The sequence below is a fragment of the Glossina fuscipes genome, unplaced genomic scaffold, assembly GCF_014805625.2.
Source record: "Glossina fuscipes isolate IAEA_lab_2018 unplaced genomic scaffold, Yale_Gfus_2 27, whole genome shotgun sequence".
Classification (NCBI taxonomy): domain Eukaryota; kingdom Metazoa; phylum Arthropoda; class Insecta; order Diptera; family Glossinidae; genus Glossina; species Glossina fuscipes.
Window position 1 is genome coordinate 7,853,172 of NW_023998422.1, and position 23,074 is coordinate 7,876,245.

The following is a 23,074-nucleotide window of genomic DNA, read 5'->3' on the forward strand; positions in this document are numbered from 1 at the left end:
CCGTTTCTGTTAAAGTGCGAGAAATTAGGGTTCGATTCTGCTAAAGTTTGAGAAATTATCGTCCGATGCTGTTAAATGGCTGGCAAAAAAGAAACTGGCATAGATAAGTTTTTATGGTCTATCCACTTTCATTTTCTTTAATTCTCTCTCTTCCTAAAAAAAAAAACTCTTTCCTATCTAGCTGTGATGGTTCAAAAATCTCAAATCCATTTTTCTGTTTAATTAAAAAGATACTTCGCGATCGATCAAAAAGCGCTAGGCGATGAACTCTACTTTTATTAGAACAATGCTTTCCAGAATAACAGGATAAATATCATTGATAAATTTATTGAGGATGTAAATGCGGTTCAAGTAGTTATTACAAGACTGAATAAAATGTGTCTCTCACTTTGGCTATCCCTTAGGTACACCTAATGAAGAAAAGGTGGTTAGCTCTTCACAAGATATGCTCACGAATTTTAAACAACTGGTTTAAAAGGAAATTCCTCAGGCCATCTATTAAAAGAGCATTTGAACTTGAAAAAAAATACACGGAAAGTGCATTACGCCTTTTTGCTAAATTCTGGTTAGAAATATCAATACGAATCATCTTGTGTCGAGAATCGTTATTTTGTAGCTTCTCTGGAGTACTTCTGCTACAAGTGCGCATTGGATTTGAGCGGATATAACCAACATCTAGAAAAACTCGAGATAAATCCACTTCCTATTAGAGTTGTCTGTTAGTCCGTCTATTTGTCTAATGTTCTTGCATTCCACGTACAGATTGCACTTTTTGGGATATTTTGATAACTTGTTTGGCGTAAAGACGAACAAACGCTATTGAAACTGGTTCGGAACAGAACTTATGTGCAAATTATGAAAATAATTCTTTTTACTTAACTAACTTCGAGCCTTTTTGAATCACAAAATGTGCAAATATGCAAGGCGTAATTAGCGCAAAGGTTAATTTAACGTAAATGAATGTGTGAAGGATTACGTAAATTTAAACGAAAATATATCGACTTGGGAGCATACAAAATTTCAATGCTCCCAGATTAAACACCAGCTTGACATAAAGACCGAAATGGTAAACTCAAGGATTTTAAAGTGCTTTCACTGCAATTAACTTAGGACATTGTTTATATGATAAAAACAAGATGTTTTATCTTTTTTGTTCTTTACACCTAAAATTACTGTTAATGTATTAAAATAAACTTAAGAGAAAAAAATAAATAAATTTTTCAATGCTCAGCATACTTGCAAACTAACTGCGCTGTGACAGAATAAAAGAAAAATTTTAATTATTTCAATAAAATTTATCTTAAAGTATTATATGAACAGGAAGGAAAATTTTTTTTCGAAAAAGGCATTCGAAGTTTATGCAATAGTTAAGCTGCGAACCATTTAGCTTAGGCGCGTAAATAGATTCAAGTAAACACTTCAAAGTGGATTAATATCCACAAGTTCCACAACGTATCTAAGCATTTTCATCAAATTTGTATACCTTTTGAAACGAGCATTTCGTTCCTGTTCATATATTAGTTTTGATTAATGTACATGCGAGCAAAATATTAGCACTATATTTATATATAGTTTGTTGAAAGGAAGATCAAGCACTAATCAAACATAAAAAGATTAAAATGAAAGCAAAATCAGATCAGCAACGTTTTACACAAGCCTACAAAGGAATATAAAGAAATAAAATGAAAAGTTTTTGTTGGTAAAAAAATTATTTATATTAAATATTAAATTAACTAGCATTAAAAATGGAATTTCGTGGGAATATTAATTAAGTAAATTTCTTATTATTATTATTTGTTTTTTTTTTTTGTTTTTTCAAAGTTAAAAAGTTCGTTTCGTTTAAAAAATACATTCAATATGAATGATAATAATAATAATAATCGTTTCATTAGTTATTTTTAACATATAGGTGCTTGCGTTATTCTTTTTGTTATTATTTGTAGAGGTATCGCTTAATTACGTTAAAATACATATATCAAATTTTGAAAATGAAATTATTTAGTGACAAATATAAAATGTTTAAAAAATGTATATGGCAGCTGGAGACAAAGTTAACAAATAACATTTTTTTTTTTTTAAATTTTTTTTTTTATTAACGAGGGAGTGTAAAGTGTTAATTAAATATATATAACTATGAGGTTTTCGGCACATATTGTGTGATTTGTTTTGCGAATCTTAGTGCAAACAGAGAAACACTCGTAAACATGAGAGTTAACAAACAGCCAAAAATTATTAAGACTTTTAAAGGGAATTTATAAATTAAAACATAAATGTATATACATATATATATATGAAATGATATGCTGAACAATGAATGAATTAACTGACTGATGATATAGCGAATACGCGAAGTTATTTTTAAATATTTTAAATAATGATGTGCGTTTACTTGATAAGAACGTAACGTTACAATTCCTTTTCCATATTGGAACGTACATTCTTAAGGACATTGTGCGTTTTTACGATTTGATTTTTAATATATTTTTCAAGATGTGCTTTACGTTGGTTAGCTAAACGTAATTTTTCGTAAGTGTCTTCTAAGGCTCGTTTAGTGCGTATTAGTTGACGACGTAATTCACCATTTTCTTGTTCTACCTTAGTACAATCATGCGACAGATTCACTAATTCCAATGTCTGTGTTGCCGGCGGACTTTTAACTTCATTTGCACCTTCATTGTCCTCGGGGAATTCTGCGAATAATAAAAATAAAAAGTAAGAAAGTTTTATTCATCTTGAACTAAAAACTGAATCGAGAAAACGTCATAAGCTAGTATATGTATATAATATTATCGTTATATTCTTACGGTTATTTTACATTTATTACTCTATAACTGACTAAGTTCCCTCGAGATTTTAGAATATATTTTGTAAAATTTTAGCATATATAGTGGACTATTTAAATCCAAGATAAACATTTTTTGTTTTATAGAATGGAATGGAAATATCCTTCGCCTTCTTACATATATGGATTTTGACCCAACATCTCACAGCAATTACGTTGCATCCTTGTTGTCTCCCTCTGGATGTCACTATTCTTTGGCGGCTTCCTGTAAACAGTTGCAACACTGGTTTCATATCTTTTGTAATATTTTCTACAAATACTACCCTGCAGAAGGTCGCGTGGAGAGATAATTTGCACTTAATATGATTTTTGAGGACAAAAAAAAAGGAAGATAAGTAATTTCGAGACAGGTGGACGAAAACTTGAAAAAAATCGGTGAAATTGTACTTAAAAAAATTGTGGAAAAAATGCATAAAAATTTCTCGTTCACGTAAGATTCAAGCGATTGATATAAATTTGAAATGAACCAGGATGAGTTGAATACAGCGCTTCTTAGGAACTCTACAAAAACAGCTGACTCACTCTATTCTTTTAAAGAGGAAAATATATTTCAGTTAAAAAACAGTCGTCGTAAAAGTAAGAATATTTTTAAAAAAAGTCATAATGATAATAAAAGATAGAAAACTTATGTTAAACATTGCGTTGCCATCATTTTCGGTGAGCGGTAAAGGGAAAATAAAGGTTTCGTCGCGAACTGTTCATGGTGAATTTTTGAGTTTACGAAACGTCGAAAGTATGCAACAGTAATACAGTAAAGTTCCAGCCTTCGTCACGTCACTAACGTCATCATCTGCAGCAGCAACCAGTCGGCAAATAAGGTTTTTCATCGTGTTTATTTTTCGTATATTACATATATATATGATATGTTTAGTACCTAACATATTTAAGTAGTCATACTTACAAATTATTTAATCCGTTTCCTTTTAAATAATGTAGAGATATTGATATTGTTTTTGCTATTGAAAGTAATGCGAATTAAAAGGAAAAGAAGAAAAATATATGTAAAAATGTCTTTTTTTTGGGGTGAGAAGGAGGCAGGCAATGGGATCATCGGACCCAACTTTGGGATCTGTCATTAGAAATCATGGGCCGAAGGAGATCACATGTAGGGTAGTGTACAGAATGGGCAAGGGCATATGATCTGTCCGTTAGGTAAGTAAGTTTCTTCCATCCCTTTATACCTATAAGTGTAAATCACGTGGATTTCTTTTAGATGGAATCGTCTGTGGAGTGTCTATGGAACAAAAATTCAAAATCCACCCATTTCTCCTGAACTACGTAGCGCAGCAACGACAAATGTGTCTTTCCCTTACAGCCCCCAAATCCTCTCAAATGGCAGGGTAGTAAGAGTAGTTCGATATATAGACGGACAGACAAGATTATTGCAGACATAATGTTGCACCGCTTCCTCAAATAACTTCGTATTTATATATTATTCGACCTTGGCTTTGATGTTTAAAATTATTTTGTGTCCGTTATTACTTACGTAGAATTCATATTGAAAAAAAGGTAACCGCGAAGAATATTCTTATGAGTTTAAGCTAGGAAATACATCAATCCGACAAGTGATTCCTAACTTCAGGGAAGCGCTTAATAAGAGACTCCTAAACGACCATGACGCAACGTTTGTTTAAAAGTGAGGGGATGGAAATAATAATAGCCCTACAGATGAAAAAGATCATGGACATCCCTCGGCAACTATCAACACAACACCCTTGACCTTACTGCTTAAAAAATAGTGAGAATTTAGATTGAATAAAGTTTTGTACCTATGAGCGCATTGTTAAAATTTTTCCGTTTAATAAACACATTAGAAGAGATTTTATCTAAGAGTTCTTCGGCTTAATTTTGTGATGTAAGATTTATGAAAATTTATGAAAAACTCACCTTCATCGCCCATTACTGCTGAAGCCTTGTCTGTCTCCGATTCTATAGTCTTCGGCATAGAGCATTGGGTATTGGCCACCTCAGCGCTTGAAATTCGTCCCGCATCACTTTCAATGCCCAAATCTGGAGAAGAATTCTGCAGACGTTCTGCTCCTAGACGTTGTTGTGCTGCAGACACAATCTTCCCTTCAGTGCAATTTGTCTTAGCCTGCGTAGCCATTTCCTCTGAGGTATAACCTGACTGTGAGGAAATTCCGTCGTCATTGTGATTTCTGACTTTCGAATTCACAACGGCATTGTGTTCTTTTTCCAAGTTCGCGATTTGGGTCACCAAGTTATTGTGTTCTGTTTTGTGATCATCCAACAGTCGCGTTAATTCTTGTAAGCGTTTTTCCAATTCTAACTTATCATGCAAGGCCTTCGTACGCTCCATGATGGCTTTCGAAGCCTGCAAAGTGTGTTCGTTTAATTTCTTTTGCAAGTTACGAGCACTCAGTTCGCTTTCCACCAAGGATTGTTTCAGCTCTTCCTCGTTCTCTTTTAGAAAATCTATGGTATTTTGCGCCTCCGTATGTTCAACTTTAAGTTTGTCTAATTGTCGTTTGACTTCATCATATAATTTCAAAGAAATCCAATCGCGTTGCAAGGTTTCCTCATACATTTTCTTTTGTTCATTCATTCTCCTTTCGATTAGATCATTGTATTCCTTCTGCGCTTCTTGTAATTTCTTTTGATATTCGTTATTGGCTTTCTCGTAGCCTTTTTCATAACGTTGTTTTAATTCTTCTATATCGGAAGTAAGTTTTTCAGTCACTTCCTGAGCACGTCTTGTTTCCTGTTTGACAAGCAAATCGGCATCAAATAACTGGCACTGAATTTCTAAGATTCGTTCATCCCGTTGCGCTAGTGCTTGTTCTAGTTGTTGTATGCGTTCTTGATTGCGTGCTCTAATAATACGGGAATTCAAGCGCCCTGAATGACTATTGTCATTTTCACTATCGCTGCCCAAACGTTGCTTGTTAATTGACACATCCTTGACTGTCGTTCGTTCTCCCACTAAGCCAATCCGAGCCATCGATACCTTACGATCTGGTTCGGACCAAGCTTCCGATTCACTTTTATTCGTCGGCCATGTCAAGGGTAAAGACCGTTTTTCCTTTTTGGCTTCGGCATAGCGTCGTTTATCTAATTCTTTTTTTAAAGCCTTATTTTCCGCTTTTAACGTTTCAATCATTGGTTGAGCTTCCATTGTTTCATATGTATTGAAGGTCAAGTTTTGCAGACATTCAACTTCATCCAACCAACCCGATAAATTACTTAATTGAGTTAAGCTCTGATCATTCACCGATATACCCGACATGTTCAGACTTTTGGATAGATCTAAACTGCGATCAATCGCTTTACGCATTGCACGCCGATGATCAGCTGCTAAACCATCTAAGACGTCTTTGTGATTTAATAGCGAGTTCAAAAAATCGGCTAACTCTTCGAGACGTTTAGTCAACACCGAGCAAACGTCAGCCCATTCCAAACGTCTTTTTTCTGATCTTTCCATTTCTGCTTGGGACTTTTCAAGTTCCACACGTAAATGTGAAATTGTATCACGCTGCTCGGCAATTAATTCCTTATAAGTCTCCGAACCACAAAAACCAGAGCATTCACTAGCTGCAGTCATGTCTTTTTCGATATCTTTACTGCTGTTTTTAGCGGCATTTTGTGTCGAATTATTTTTACTCATCAGACGACCGTTCTCGTCTACCTTTTGCTTTAGACTATACATTAATTTCTCGATGGTTTGTCGAGCTTTATGGTACATCACTTCAAGATTCTTTAATTTATCTTGTAACTCGTCTATGATGCAAACCTTATCGGCCAACTCTGCTTTACGTTCTTTTAACTCATCTCTGAGAGCCTGTAGAAAATAAAAATGCAAGAGTCAAAGAGATTCTTTAGAAGTTTTAAATTCAATAAATACATTAACGGCATAGGGTTGGAGAAAGAGAGAAATCGATATAGATATGTGTTAGAAGTATTTTGAGAACCCAAAGAAGAGAACGACAATGGAACGAAACGGGAGGATCAACCTGTGTATTGTTTTTAAAAAGTTGCGTGCACTAAGCATGGAACTCACATTATTAGCTACGAAAAACTCTGCTGATCGTTACGCTGTCCTCAAAGGAAAGGGAAGAAAATATCTTGTATTCTTATCAATTATGCGAATAATAAAGGAATCATCATAGGCTTTGGCCTTTTTTTTATTGCAAAAATCCATTGATTTTCAAAATATGAGTGTAATGCTATTCTGAAAACCTTTACGAATTTGTATGTATGCAGAATGCACTTAACTATAACGAATAATAAAATCATTAGAAATCAGATTTAAGCTAAGTAAGAGAATGGCATGCAAAACGACAAACGTTTACTGACCTATGCTGTCTCCACAAAAGAAATGAAGAAACTACGTAAGAAAATTTCAAAAACACATTACTTTTGCTATTTTCAAAACAATTAAAAATTTCGAATTTTTAGTTTTGAACAAAAAGTGCTTTAGACAGGGTAAGAAAGGGTAGCTCAAAATAAAATTTGGCCGAAAAAGCGTTATAATAACTCTTTTCCATCGAAAGTGGGAATTTTTCGGGGGAACGGTAGATTTTAAACCAAGTCGCATGGATGCCAGTAATATCTAAGTTCAAAATGGACAAGTGACTATTGTATGAAAAGTTCTAGAAATTATTTTCTCTATTAAGAAAATGAAGTAGCAAAAGATAGCCCGCAAGCTAAAGATATTAAAAAGCAGCGTAATCACCATTATGCTTCAAAATTTAAGCACGAGGAAGCAGTTTTCGAACAGAGTGTCCGTGGTGGCGTGAACCTATCGTCGCCATGGTTACAACGGCGAAAGTGCTACCAAGCACAAGTCACTTTCAGACCTCTCAATGAGTTCTACCAGTTCACAAATCTGCAAAGGCTGCTCTAGGGAAATAGGTTTGAATGAAATGACGAGAGCCTTACGAAAATCGAAAGGGTATTGAAATTTTAGACGCATGGGGTTGTTTCACACTTGAAGGTTGATGAATGAAGACGAGATCTAAAAAAAAAAAAAGACGCCTTCTTCCTTGGCATCAGGCATTATTGATCAAAACCTAGTAGGCAAGTAGCGCCGATATGTGGAATGCAGTCGAAATCTCTGCTTTACAAATTGGTATAAAAAAGTAATTAATTCAGAACTTAATCTGGAATCGGCCACAACCAAGCAACATATCTACTTAGTAAGTAATAGCATGGAAACTAGGGCGCTTGACTCTCATAATAGAACGGGCGCTTGCGATCTGATATTAAAGATCTGCGAGTGCAAATATAATGTCATAAGAATATAATAATTTCCTTTTCCTGCTTTAACAATTTTTTGAATATATATATATGTATATATATGAGCAATAGTTAGATAGAGTTAGATTTGGTTTTTCCTTATCACCTTCTTCGTTTATTAGTACAAAATGTTGGAGAATTTTCACAAAATTTAAAAGAAAAATATATATATATATACTGTATAAAATAGAACACACATACATACATAGGTTGCATGAATACGCACGTATAATCATTAATAGATAAGATATTTAAAAAATTATAGTAAATTATAGTAATAAGCCTGCCATACATCATGAATACGTAATAGTGCAAAAAAAAAAATAAAAAAATAATGCGTTATGATAATGGCAAGAAGAACAACAACCATGGTGGTCTTCGGCCGAGTGATTGTGTGTTTTTCAATAAGCCAACATCAAGGTAAATTGTGTACAGTGACATGTATACATAAAATATATTCAGTGAAAATTTCCAAATTTTGAATATGTAAAACGCACGCCATCGATGGCTTTGTAACTCCCGGACGGCTGTTGCTGTTGCTGATGCGGACATTGATGCGGTATCCTTTTTCGTACACTTGTGGTTTTGTCCTGCAGCAAAAGTGGGTAGAAGTAATACGGCCTTACATGAGATTAACATTAAGATACTACAAACGCTTCTCTTTGAGCTCACCTTCAAAAAAACCTGATCAGAATCGTCATTTTTAGATGGCAGGGCATTCGACGATTTGTGAATTGAATTCAAAGATGATGACGAACAGTCATTATGATCGCATCTAGTTTTGTTTATGGCATCGATTAAACCGTCACTTATCGTATAACGTATAGGAAATTCGGAAGGCTCGCAGCATGTTTGATTTAGCGAATAATTAACAACATCACCGCTACCAGCACATTTGCAATTTTTTATATAATCACCAACTAATTCGGTATTAGCGGATAGGTTTTGATCACTAGTGCCCCCATCCACTGACAAATTGCAGTGTACGGAACAACAGGTTGGTCCAAATATATCGTCATCAGTGGGTAAGGTGGTGGTGTCATTGGCATTGGTGCTGGTAGATGATGTTCGGAAACAACCGCTATTACAAATATTTACACGTAATTTATGCTTAAATTTATATTCGCCCTGAAAATCTCCATGACTACTTGGCTCTTTCTCAATGCAATAATTATTCTCGTCTAGGGATGTGGACGCTGGGGCGCAATTCAATTGACCAAACTTTTGATAAATTTCCTCCTTCTCAAACGAGTAATATTCGTTTTGATTCGATTGCAATTTATTAATTATGGCTCTAAAGAAGCGATTCTCACGTTTAAAGATATTACGTTCAATATTGATTTTTGTCACCATTTTCTCATAATCTTGAATACGTTCCAATAAACGGGCAGCATTAGCAGATTTTATTGATATGGTCGACTTTAATAGGAAATAAAATACAAACAAAAAAAAAAAAATTCGATAAATTAATTTTCTAAATCTCCGAAACGCTCACAAACAGTGGTGGTCACCTACTAAAGATTAAACAAAAAAAAAAAAAAAAAAGAGAAAAAGGAAAGAAGCAAGCAAGTAAAATTTTTCTTTATGCCGGATCTATAATTGCATTATAGATATTTGATTTTGAAAATGAAATGAGAAAATACTTTTTAAAATTTCAAATGAAAGGATACGGAGTTAATCAGTTTAAGGGCTCACCCTCCCCATCCCTTTTGCTCTTTCTTAATGAGTATTAATTAATAATTTTTATTAATCCATCACCACCACTGCTTCTTGGTAGAATCTTTAGCAGAGACTTACTTGCATCTTACTTAAAGTGTCTTGCTGTTCGCGCATTTGCCTTTCATAAGATTTCATATTCGACATTTCCTTGCGGAAATTCTCTTGGGTAATTCTTAAGGCAGCAATCAAGCTTTCATTGTCTGCCTTAAGATCGGCATTAGTTAAACGAAAGCCGTGTAAAGTTCGCTTATTTGTTTATAAAAAAGAAATTTTATATATATATATATATACATATACATATACATATAGATATGATATTATTTTATTTCTCTCTATCTCCCATCGCCGTTCCTTTTGTAAAATGAAAAAATATTTCAAAAATTACCTCTGCATTGGCCAACTCTTTGTCTTTCGTTTCAATGCTTTCCAAGAGTTCCGCATTCTGAAATGCCAGCTCCTTAACTTTATCCTCATATTCTTTAATGGTTTCATCACGTTGCGCCAATATCTCATCCAATTTGGTCATTCTGCCTTGCACATCTACCAATTTTACTTCTGCTTGCTTTAGTAAACCCTCCAGTTCTCGTATCTGTTTATTATTTATTTGAAAATTAAAAAAAAAGATGAGAGAAAATATTTTTGATTAGTCGTAGAACTCTCTTTAACAAGATTCTATGTAAAAATTTATTATATAAATAAACGAAATGAAAGCAAAAAAAATTATACAAACTTTTTGTGTTGTATTCACGCTTTCCGAGATGTCCAAGCGTCCCATCAAATCATTCATTAATTCGTTGTTAGATGGTGACTTTTCTACCGCACGCTCCATTTCCATGTACTGGATTTTCTGCTGCAGCTCCTCGATAATTTCTTGATACTTGCTTTCCGTATCTTTTTGTATTTTCTCCATTTGATTCATGGCTTGGGCAGCCTCTTTTAAAATCTCCTGTTTTTCTTGCACCTCTTTACGCAAAATTTCTATTTCTACTTTGGCATCGATTAATTGCTTCATAAGTGTTTCTTGACCCTCTGGTGTATTGACCTGTTGATAACCGGGAGTGCTTTCCTCAATAAAGTACAAACGCAATTTCAAATTAAAATTCTCCTTCCGTAAATTGGCCATTTGTTCTTCGAATTCACGCACCGAGCGCCCTTGAACCGCTGGCGAGGTGTTACCTTGATATTGTTGCAAACTAACGCATGGGGAACGATAACCAACGCCATCTGAAAAGGAATATATATATATATATATATATACATACATATATGTATAAGGTATGTATATAAATGTGTTTTTCTTAATATATTTTCCATTAATCGGTGACTTATACCCTCAATCGTAAAATCAAAGTCACTATATTTCGATTGAAAGTTGGAGTTGATTAAGCAAATTTGTTCCCTCTCCCTCGTATTGCTGCTATTGGCGTTGTTGTTGTTGGTGTTATTGCCATTGATGCCACTACCTATCGTAGATCGACTATTGCTGTTGCTGGTAGCCAATAGAGTTGAATTTCTACGCATTTTTATCTTTATTTTCTTTCTCTCTCTCTCTCTCTCTTTAACCAGGTATTTCCTTCCCGTCCTCTTTAGGCGCGTCCTTGCGTTTGGTTTGGGTCAATTTTTTAAAATAGTTCTTATAGGAAAATTTTGTCGAAATTATTTGAAGATTTTAAAAAAGAAGTACATTTACATCTGTGTATATATGTGTATATATTTTTTTACTATTTTGACTTTTCTCATTCTAAAGGGTTTTTCAAAACTAAATTGTTTTTTTCGACTACAAATCGACGCAATACATATATATATATATATACATATTGATAGAGGAACATGATGACAATTTAACACTTAGGGGAAGGACGAATGTAAATAAATTTATATATATATATTCGAAGAGAATTTCTCGAAGGATAAAAGGTGCACGCACAAGCATTCAATCATTTGAAACCTGTAGATCAATGCGCGTTGAATACAATCTCATGCGAGATAAAACTTATGATATGCAAGTAAGAATGTTATAGTCGGGCAAGGGCGACCATTTTGTAACGGCTATGTGTGTAAATCCTACCTGTCCGTCTAACTATCGAACTACTGATCTTATTATTTTTAGGGCTCATCTTAAGCGACTCTTGGAAGAATTGGAAGTTATATGAGACGGGCGCATGTACCTTTGCTGAGCTAACTACTTCGGGCAATATGGGCGGTTTTAAATTTTCGTCCCACTCATACTCCACAGCAGTCGCTTGCTTCACTTTTATAGGAATAAATGGACGGACGAAACCTACTTATCGAAAGGATTGATCGTAAGTTCTGGGCCATTCTGTACCTTACTTTACCTACGGTCTAGTTGGGCCCATGATTTCTAATGGGAGAAGAAACTCTACATCACATTGCTTAATATAGCAATTCACTCATTTTCTCAATAATACATCAATATAATAAAAGCCATCAAATTGGAGAATTCTTCAAGTTCAAAGTGGTCTAGATTTAATATATTTAATTAACTTGTCAAAGATTTTACTACTTTCCATTTCCACAAGCCGCAAATTAGACTTTGTCGTCACAGAAAGACTTGAATTGATGCCCCCTTTGCATGGTGCGGTCTAGAAAACCGACCTATGTGGTAGAATTTCCTTATGGTTAATTTACTAAGGACTCATGTGCATCGCAAAAACATTAAAAATTCGCTTTTTTGCGCATAAAAAGCCTAATTTTTCAATAAAACCTTTATAAGTGCTGGAATCGTAATAACAGATCTACAGGGTCCAAATTAGGTAGGGTTGGCTTTTTTGTCAAATTATTATTACAAAATTTCGTTACGAAATATTAAAAATTAGTCCTTTTTACAATATACAGGTTAAGTTTCCATAGGAACGGTTTTACGGCAAAGGGTTCAAAATGCTTCCCCATACGATCTATATTTTTCACAACAATTTAAAATTCTAAACTACTATTACTCAGCGATTTTGTAGCGCAATATTGAAAATTACATTTTTTCTGCGTATAACTACTCGGAAACGGTCGGAAAGGTAGTTCGATCCGAAACATTTTCAATCGCCTTCGTCCTTAGGCAGAAACACGTCAGTGTACCAAATTCCATCAAAATATTTTTAGGTGGAGCCCAAGAACATCAGACGCGCAGAGAGACAGACAAACAAAATTAATACACCCTGTACAGACAGGCGGTGTAGGGTATAACAATGACATGAAAAAGTCTCTACGCCATAATATAAGTGTTGGAAAACTGTTGTTGCTGTTTCTGTACATAATCCTCTGCACTCACTATCAAAGGATGAATATATAAATTTCTTCATTTCGTTTGCAAACTTTACTTACTACGTTAGACATAAGAAAAAGATATGTATTTACAAGACTCTACAACTCATAGAAGACATAAGATATCAAACGATTTAAACACAGTACGTTTGCCGTTCCATTCATCGCCCGGAAAAATTATTATTGAAATTTCGCAAGAAACGGGGAACTTAGTGCTCAGATTCTTAAGTTTAATCCACAGATGTCAAGCTATTGGAAAATTTGATGCTTGCTTTTCTTTAACGTTGCGATCATCGAACAACAGAAACTTTGCATAAATATTAGATTTTGAAAAATTTTGCTTAGGGGCCTCTGATCCCTGACCCGCAGTACATACAGTTCGCTTTGCCGCTAAACAACACTGTCACCCATGTCAATGAAAAGCTTTCGAGCTTCTTACATTCATCGAAAGTAACGCATCTTTAAGATTCGCTTTAAGGCAAAAGTGTTTTTTTTTTACAGCCATTAGCGAACGGTCAGGGTATATTCATTTTGTTAAAATCTTTGCAAGGCCTCGGAGGAAGCATAAGAGGCCTTACAATGTATATGTATTTTTGATCAGCATCAAATTCTTAATTGACTTGGGGCATGTTCGTCTACCCGTCCGTGCAATGTCTGTTGTAAACATTCCCCTGGCCGCAAAAATGAAGGCATCGACTGACTTCACATTTGATAGAAATATTGGAAGTTCTTGCACACAGGTGGGTATTGAAAATGGGGCGCTTAGTCGACTAGCCCACAGGTCTTTGCAAAAGAAAACCACCTGGTTTTCAAAAGAAATAATAACTTGCTTTTTTCGATCATTACTCATAAACTATAGCATGTAAATGTACATAAAATTGAACACATGTACGAAAATGGATATAATTTACCACGCCTACCCAATATTATATTGTATCAAAATTATTTTTTTTAAAAATCTCACAAAATTAATAAATTCTTGCTTAGTTTGAAATTTGCAATGCACCTAAACATGTTTGCTTGTCCATCTGTCCGTCTGGTCAACTGTGTAGTATTTGGGGCCAACATTCTTCCGTTAGCGCCCACTCCATATTATAGAGCATGGAAATTTAATTCTTTCACTTTTTTTGTTTTTTTGTTTTTAGTATAACAGTTAAGGGTATAAAAGATTCGGCGCACAATCGCATATTATTTTCTTAATTGCATGTTTTATATTTAGATTTCAGTTTTTGAATTCTTGCCAATTTTACATAGTTACCCGTTTATATACAAGTGATGGAAATTTTATGTTGAATTTTAGAGACTGATTATAATCGGACATAATACAATACATATATAGAAGCATATCATTTCAATTCCTTGCTCTTAGTTGTATGTATTCTCATTCTTTCACATTGCGTTTGTTTAAGCATAGAACGTGTTTAGGAAAGATATTCATTAGAACCATTTCCAGTTCTAATAATGGAACGGAATTTAAAACTTTTCTATCACTTTATTATATATAATATACTTATAGATTAATTTATATCAGCCTTATCTCTTCTCTGCATAATTTTTTGCGTTTCACTGCAGCTAAAAGACTAGGGTCGTTATGGGTTTAGAAACGATGAATAGTAGTAAGTAAGAGCTCATTTTTTTTTCAGTTAGCATTCGCTATCAAATCAATCCATTTTCCAGTTGAATAAATATTACGCCCTCTTGAATATTCAAAGGACAATTTCTTACATGGTCTGGAGCTACAGTAACACAATGAGAAAAAAGATGGAATTTAATATTAACCCCAGGTATTATGCGATAAGCCGAGAATTGAGTGATTGATGAGCGAATTTGAACTATTCGTTAAAACAGGGATGTTCAATAGGTAGTAACCTTGCCATTGGTAAACTTCGACGGGACAGTACAGCAATGACGAATCTAAGCCCGTTGTCTTCGTGCGTACTATCGCTGAATTGTTACCGGTTCTAAGGGGTGTGAAGATAAATTCGAATTTAACTAGCAAAGACCCCAACCATATATGTTAAAAATATTCTGTTAAAGCCGTAAGAGAGCTCTGTTAAATAATTAAAATTAAGATATAGTTTATGTAGATTTAAAAGCCTACACCGTCCATATTAAACAACGCAAAAACTTCTGTGAACATCTACATGAAAATACCTTTCAATCAAAGTGAACAAATTCAAATTCTGCGTATGGAAGCTATTTTTAACATGTTTTTGAAATTTGGTATGTTAGCGAAAAACGCGTATGGAAGGACACACGAATTTGAGAGTCTGGTGCGCCCAAAGTAGAAAATGTTAATTATATTCTTCTATATCCCGTAAATCTACATAAAAGTACCTGTCGAATCACCAAAAAAATGCAAAAGAACTATTTTTAACGATTTTTTAACTGCAGTATAGTATAGTACAAAGTGTAGTACACAATATTTATTGTACTACAGTAAAGTGTTTTATTTATTTATTATTTATTTATTATTGTATTGTATCGAATTTATTGTACTACTGTATGGTGTATTTTGTACTAGAATTTATTATACTACAGTATAGTTTATTTTGTACTAAAATTTATTGTTCTACAGTATAGTGTATTTTGTACTGAAAATTATTGTACTACAGTGTACTACAGCATAGTGCATTTTGTATTGAAATATATTGTTCTACAGTATAGTGTATATTGTACTAGAATTTAATATACTACAGTAGAGTGCATTTCGTACTAGAATTTACTGTACTACAGTGTACAATAGTATAGTGCATTCTGTACAGAAAATTGTTGTACTACAGTATAGCGTATTTTGTACCAGAATTTATTGTACAACGGTATAGTGCATTTTGTACTAGAATTTACTGTACTACATTGTACTACGGTATAGTGTATTTTGTACTGAAAATTGCGTATTTTGTACCAGAATTTATTGTACTACGGTATAGTGCATTCTGTACTAGAATTTACTGTACTACAATGTACTACAGTATAGTCCATTTTGTACTAGAATTTATTGTACTACGGTATATGGTATTTTGTACAGAAAATTATTGTACTACGGTGTACTACAGTATAGTGCATTTTGTATTGAAATATGTTGTACTACAGTATAGTGTATATTGTACTAGAATTTAATATACTACAGTATAGTGCATTTTGTACTAGAATTTACTGTACTACAATGTACTACAGTATAGTCCATTTCGTACTAGAATTTATTGTACTACGGTATAGTGTATTTTGTACTAAAAATTATTGTACTACAGTGTACTGCAGTATATTGCATTTTGTATTGATATGTATTGTACTACGGTATAGTGTATATTGTACTAGAATTTAACATACTACAGTATAGTGCATTTCGTACTAGAATTTATTGTACTACAGTGTACAATAGTATAGTGCATTTTGTACAGGAAATTGTTGTACTGCGGTATTGTGTATTTTGTACTAGAATTTAATATACTACAGTATAGCGCATTTTGTACTAGAATTTATTGTACTACAGTGTACAATAGTATAGCGCATTTTGTCCGGAAAATTGTTGTACTACAGTATAGTGTATTTTGTACCAGAATTTATTGTACTACGGTATAGTGCATTTTGTACTAGAATTTACTGTACTACAGCGTACTATAGTATAGTCCATTTTGTACTAGAATTTATTGTACTACGGTATATTGTATTTTGTACTGAAAATTATTGTACTACAGTATAGTGTATTTTGTACTAAAATACTTTGTACTACAGTATAGTGTATTTTCTACTAGAATATATTGTACTACGGTATAGCGTTGTCTATTGAATTAATATTGGGTGTTTTCCATATAAGGAAGGATGTGAAGAGAACAAGCAGCATATTATTAAAAATTAATCTTTCTAGTCTTAGCTTCCTATCACGTTCTTGTACCAATGTCTTACGGCGAGCATGGCAATAACCTTGTTAGAGTTTCCATTGGAGCCCATGGAGTCGGAAAATTGATGTTTGTAGATGGCTTTCTAAACAAGGAGGGTTATTTAAGGATATTCAAGGGAAAGTTGAAAGAAAGTGGGGATCAGCTCGATATATTGGAAACATTCAAATTCTACCAAGCATAAGTTCCGCTTAATTCAAGAATGGCTCTTATATAACTGCCCCAAAGTGCTGCATACTCTTCCACAAATCAACAAGCATGAACCCAATCAAATAAATGTGGGATGAACTAGATCGCCATGTGCGAAAACACTTCATCCCTTCCATCCATGACCTGAAAAAGAGACTACAAGAGGAATGGAAGAAGATCCCTGTTTCGTACAAAAGAAAAGTTATACAAAACATGTCAAAACGTCTTAAGCAAAGAGGATACTCTCCAACTATAAATGTTTAATAATATGTTGTTTTTTGCTTCTATTCCTTATATTAAAAAAAATACCAGTATTAGTGACACTGTATTTGTTGAAGTGGTTGAAGTTACTTAGTTTTCTTATCTACTGGCATAATGCTTTGTTTGTTTTTTTTTTTATATTTTAATGTTCATTCCTAAGTCTAGGAAAAGAACGTTTATTTTTTTTGTTGGGCGAAAAAAACCCAATATTAATGGGACTCACTAAATCTCTTCGGGATGTCTTAGTCGGCATCTAATGAAAACTATACCTACGACTAAAAACTAAAGCGATTAAAATACTTACATGAATTATCCATTGTAACATCCTGTAGCGTGCCCGGACTGGTGCTGTAAATGGCAAAAGAATTTTAATTTTTATTTAATTAAAAAAAAAAAAAATGTCATTCTAGTTCGTACTTCCTTCATAATTCTATGCAAAAATTAATTGTGTTAAAATTAAAAATGAAAGCACGTAACAAAATGAAGAACATTCCTTGTCTTAGTGACCCCATGTGACAATTATTATTATTTATTTTTTTTTTTATAAAACGTGAACCCTGTACGCGTACATATATATATATGTATATATGTATAGAAGGAAGAGCATAATGGCATTGTTGTAAGGCATTGCTTTTTTTTCTAAAGAAATAAACGACCACCACAACCAAACACATTCATCATTCGTATAGTAATGGGGAAAAAAATTGATACAAAATTGAGAGAAGGAATAGTTTTAAAGAATTAAAGGTAAATTTAAAAAGAATACGTAAATGATTCTTAAACACCTTCCACGCAATGATTTTGATTTAGGAAGTTCTTGTGAAAAGTTCCGATTAAAAGGGATAGGCATTGGGATGTAAGTGAAAGTAAGATAGCTTGACATTTAAGATAAGTGCACGAAAAGTCTTCTCAACTGCTTATCATATTGAAATTAAGTTGGAAACAGCATTCTATCTGCACATCACACTTCATAGCGATAAGCATTATTCATGGAAAAGCCTTCCGTTTTATGGAAATTAAAATCTTTTTTTATCATCTTTCTTTATCACTTCTTTTTGCTTATGAAAACTAAACTAAAGAAGAGAAAGTGTTTAGGAAAATTTTAAGTAACTTGTTGACAGAGTTAAAGGAACCTATTATCATATGTACGCACACACAATTGAACTGATTGCATTTGACAGATAACAATTACCTTTCCGACTTCTACTTTTATTCGCTATTAGGAATTTTTGCTAATCTCCATTTTCATAAGCTGCTTTTATTTTGTGACACCACCAATGGAAACATCGAATACCATTGTTTATCTCAATTTAGTTTTTCCTCAAAAAAAAAAAAAACGAAATATGGAAATTCTTCTTCAAAAAAGTTAACCGGTTGTTAGGTCTATTCAATCCACCAAGTAGGGCAAAAGACCTTAAAGCAAAATAGATTGAAAATTCTACATAGCTCCTAGAGACAAGAAGAAAACTATATTCGGATATGGCCGAATATTTGATACCCATCATTAATATTATCCTAAAAAAATCCAAAATTTTGTAAAATAAAAGTGAAAATTTTTACAGTCTGACGAATGTAGTGAGTGAGCAACGAGCATAACGCTTAGAAAAAGCAAAAGTGCCATCAGTTTGTGTTGTATTGTAGGCGTGACCTTTGATCGGTTTGTGTTATTTTCAATTATTTTGGCAAATTTGTAGCAAAATATCTTTATTTTCGCAAACAGGAGAATGACTACGTAGTTGGACAGATGGATGGACATGCTTAGATGCATGCCAATTTAACACTGGTCGGTAAAGTGTGTATATGTGTAAATATATGTGTACTTTATGGGATTTTTCCTGCTTGCTTTTGGATGTTATAAAGAGTTTCACAAAAAAAGATTGATACATCACAAATTTTGGATAGATGTGACAATAAATTTTCCCATTTTTTGTGCCCTGAGAAGGTACGTCAAATTTTTATAGGCTTATCTGCTGCAATTTGTGAGTAATGAGCACAAGGTCAGCTTTTTCTCCTTTTGAAAAATAATTGGCGTGATACTGTAGGTGTGTGCTTCCCTCAATTGGGCCCATATTTTCAATACCGACTTCTTCACTTTTGCTGCCACAAGAATGTTTACAGTAAATAATATGCAGACAGACGGACCGACGGACATAATTAAATTGGTTCAGAATTTGATACTTTATAGCATTTCTGAGGCTTCTGCCTTCTGCATGTTGCAAACGTTTTGACGAAATAAGTATATCCATCATCTTGCCTTCAGTGATGAGTGTAAAAATAACCGAGGGAATGACGGGATTTCTATGTCAGCACTAATAGTCAGCAATGCGTATATATTTTTCTTCGACAAGTGTTTTTGCGCACTACTGTATGGAGAAGTGCTGTAGATGAGCGCACAAGTGGATTCTTTGTAAGACAATTTATACTAATAGGTTATAGGTTTGTTTTTTTCTTCTTATTTAAATTTTTCTCTTTCTTTCATTCATTTATTTATAAATTGCACTATGAAGCTGTAGCCATTTTTTTAATGGAAAATTTACATTTGAAAGATACTCAAACGAAATTAATTTCTACGTAACGGAAATTAGACGAATTCAAAGACTACCATATGCGCACAAAAACGTCTCTTTGTTTGTTATTAGTGAGTACAAAAAAAAAAAAAAGAAAAGATGCTTCAATCAAAGACTATATAAAGTATACAGATATGCTAGTATCAAGCTTCTGGTTTTTTTTTTTTGGAAATAGAAATCATTTCGTAGCTTGAACTTTTACTGCATTTGCTTAATAGGATCAAAAAGATATTTTATTGAATGTCTTGACTTGGTTTCCAATACATTGGCATTTTTGCGAGCATTGCTTTTTGAAATAGAGAAGAAAAAAAAAGAAAGAAAAGTATAACGAATAACGAATAAATTAAAATATTTTATACTTTAAGTGTCATTATTATATAAAAGCAAAAAAGGAAATTTCCGTCACAAATGGCATAAAAAAAACACACACACATAATATTCTCTCTTGGCCTTAGGGAACTTAGACATACAGCATATGAAATGAATACATGAAAATTTTAAGTACAATAAGAGATAGTTGCATGTAGGTCGATCCAATGCTTCTTAAAGGTGGTAGGGTAGTTTATGCTTTTCTATGTACTGCAGATGTATTTGCAGATGGATTATGTTCATTTTTAACCTTAATCTGGACTAAGAAGGGGCAGAAGGTGACAGGTGGATAGACGCTCACAAATTGTCTCGCAAAGGAATGAAAGCTTACGAGAAATGAACTTGAGTCTAAAGTTCAGCTATTACAAGAAATCGCAAAAACGACTATCTTTTATATAATGAGAGTATAAATTAGTTCAGCCCGGTTCAATAAGACAGTTTGTGATTACTTCTGTAGTGTATAGAATAAAACGATGACTTCTTCGTTCGAAAGTAATGTCTTCAAGCTGCACAAAACTGCATCAGTTGTCACACAACAGCATGCACAAAGCATCGTTTCTTAGAGTTTCGAATAGATGTTAAGAAGCTTTGCGTTAAAATAATTGAAATTTGCGTAAAACTTTACTTTTCCTAATTAACTCGAAGGATAGAGCGGCTAAATCCTTACGAGTGAAGAAAAGTGAATGCGCTACAATATCCAAAGCCCAAATAACCTAACCTAACTTAACCTAACCTAAATACCCCAAATAGGCCCATTTGAAGGATACACCTGAACGGACAGCACGAAAGCTTGCACCAAACAAATAAAATCACCAGTGAGAAACACTGCGAACAAGAACTGATGCAATTACGGTAAAAAATTTGCGTAATGTGTGGAGTAAAACTCGCTCAGGGAATATTTGCAATTATAATACGAAATGTTCTGTCTTGCCCACTGGTACCAGCAGCTTTTAATAGATGATTGATTATTTGTTCAAACAGTGCTTCGTTTCTTATGGCGGCACTCAAATACTGGTTTTTTAAAGGAAGCGCCTTTAAAAAGGCCTTTTTTCGAAATGGATATCGAAAATTGTCTGAAAGGTGAAGAGAAGTCGTAGTCAACGAAAGAAAGTTCTCAAGACTTATTCGTACACGCAATAAAAAACAAACAATATCTGTTAGCACCTGCGGAAATTAGCTATTTTTCACGTAAGGACTCACAGTGGAGAGTGTAATATGTGCAACAAACCTGTGAGCTACATAAAAATATCGATCGAGAACGAGCGCGCAGAAATGGATTCCAAGACCTTCACAAAAAAGAAAGGGTCGATATTTATGTTGTAATAAAATTTTGGTATTGATTAACTGTGGGCGTGCCATTCAACTAATCGTGGGTTTCGCTCTTGAGGGAAAAGGCTACCTTGCGAATCTTTCTCTCCATTTATTTTCTGTTACGTGAAATATTCAAGGTTAGTATCTGAACGGTTTGAAGAATTTTTTTTAGTTTTTGGTGTTAGATGGAAAATTCGAACATATGGGAATATGATCAAAGGGATACTCTAAAAAAAGTTTTATTTTTCCTTTTCAAAAGCTTGTACTTGAAAAGTTAGGGAACTGATTGATCTATCATTAATGAATTTCTATAGTTCTAAGGTCATTTCTACCTTAACAAAGAGATAAATTTATTATTTAAATAAAAAAAAATGTACAAATGAAATTAAGAAAATTAGAGTTTGTATTATCAAATTTGAGAACTAAAGTCCTTTGATCTTGACCCCGTTCATTAAAATTCAATATATTTTATAAATAAAAACAAGAAAAGGAGCCCATCGTTAATAACCTTAAACCATTCTTATTGTTGTTTATATCAAGGCTCTTTAAAATAACGCTTCATATGGGAAGTGACTGAAAAACCATAGCCAGTAGCCTTTGTCCTTGCCGATTTAGAATATTTCATCAAAAAAATTCTAAAAAATTGCGACCTATAGGTTGAGCAGCAAAAAACAAGACGGACTGACGGACAGACAAGCTTAAATCATTGCAAAAGACGAAATGTTGTGGTCTATGTCAAGTCCTTTGTATACATCCGCACAAATTCGACAAAAACCCTTCTAGCACATATTGTGTAGGGTATAAAGACCTGAACTGAACAACTGAGCGCAACTCAAAGCTGAAGTGGATTACGGATAATTTGGACTAAAAACAAATATATAATAAGCATTTTTTTTGTTTTTTAATTGATGGTAAACCGATTCCAAAAAACAGATCGATCCATAGAATACTTTTTAAAAAGATTTTATTATCATATTCATAAACTAATTAACACAAGTCCTATACACTTCACTACATATTGACCTCGCTTTAAAATTGATCTCCAATGTAAGAATATAAATTTCTTAACGAAGAATGGAGAAAATAAAATGAAATTGAAATTTTTTTCTTCTCTATTTTATGGCCGCGTAATTTATTATCTCAATGAATTACATAGAACATTGGCCCTCTGCATAGTCACGATGTCTATTACAAATATACATCTGAAGTTTATCTAAATACACATATCACAGCACATAAGTATACGTATAAATAAATATGTATATTATATAGTGAGAGTTACGGTGCAGCTGGCAAAATATGATAAATTTCAATTTGCATGCGTACACACACAAGTTGTTGTTTTCTCACACGGAAAAGCTGAGCGCCCAATCACATCTTAGCGG

General features: G+C 33.5%; 1 protein-coding gene across 2 annotated transcripts in view; it reads right to left on the minus strand.

The window, feature by feature from the left end:
* Positions 1-1,866: 1,866 nt before the first annotated feature.
* LOC119636104 (centrosomin) overlaps positions 1,867-23,074 on the minus strand; it is a 54,271-nt gene continuing 33,063 nt past the window's right edge. For both annotated transcript variants that reach the window (XM_038031250.1, XM_038031251.1), the window contains exons 2-6: positions 17,747-17,790; positions 10,548-11,041; positions 10,203-10,406; positions 4,730-6,641; positions 1,867-2,690 (exon numbers count right to left, since the gene is read on the minus strand). In XM_038031250.1, coding sequence (XP_037887178.1) covers positions 2,407-2,690; positions 4,730-6,641; positions 10,203-10,406; positions 10,548-11,041; positions 17,747-17,790 — 2,938 coding nt within the window. In that variant the 3' untranslated portion in view covers positions 1,867-2,406. The remainder of the gene's footprint in view (positions 2,691-4,729; positions 6,642-10,202; positions 10,407-10,547; positions 11,042-17,746; positions 17,791-23,074) is intronic.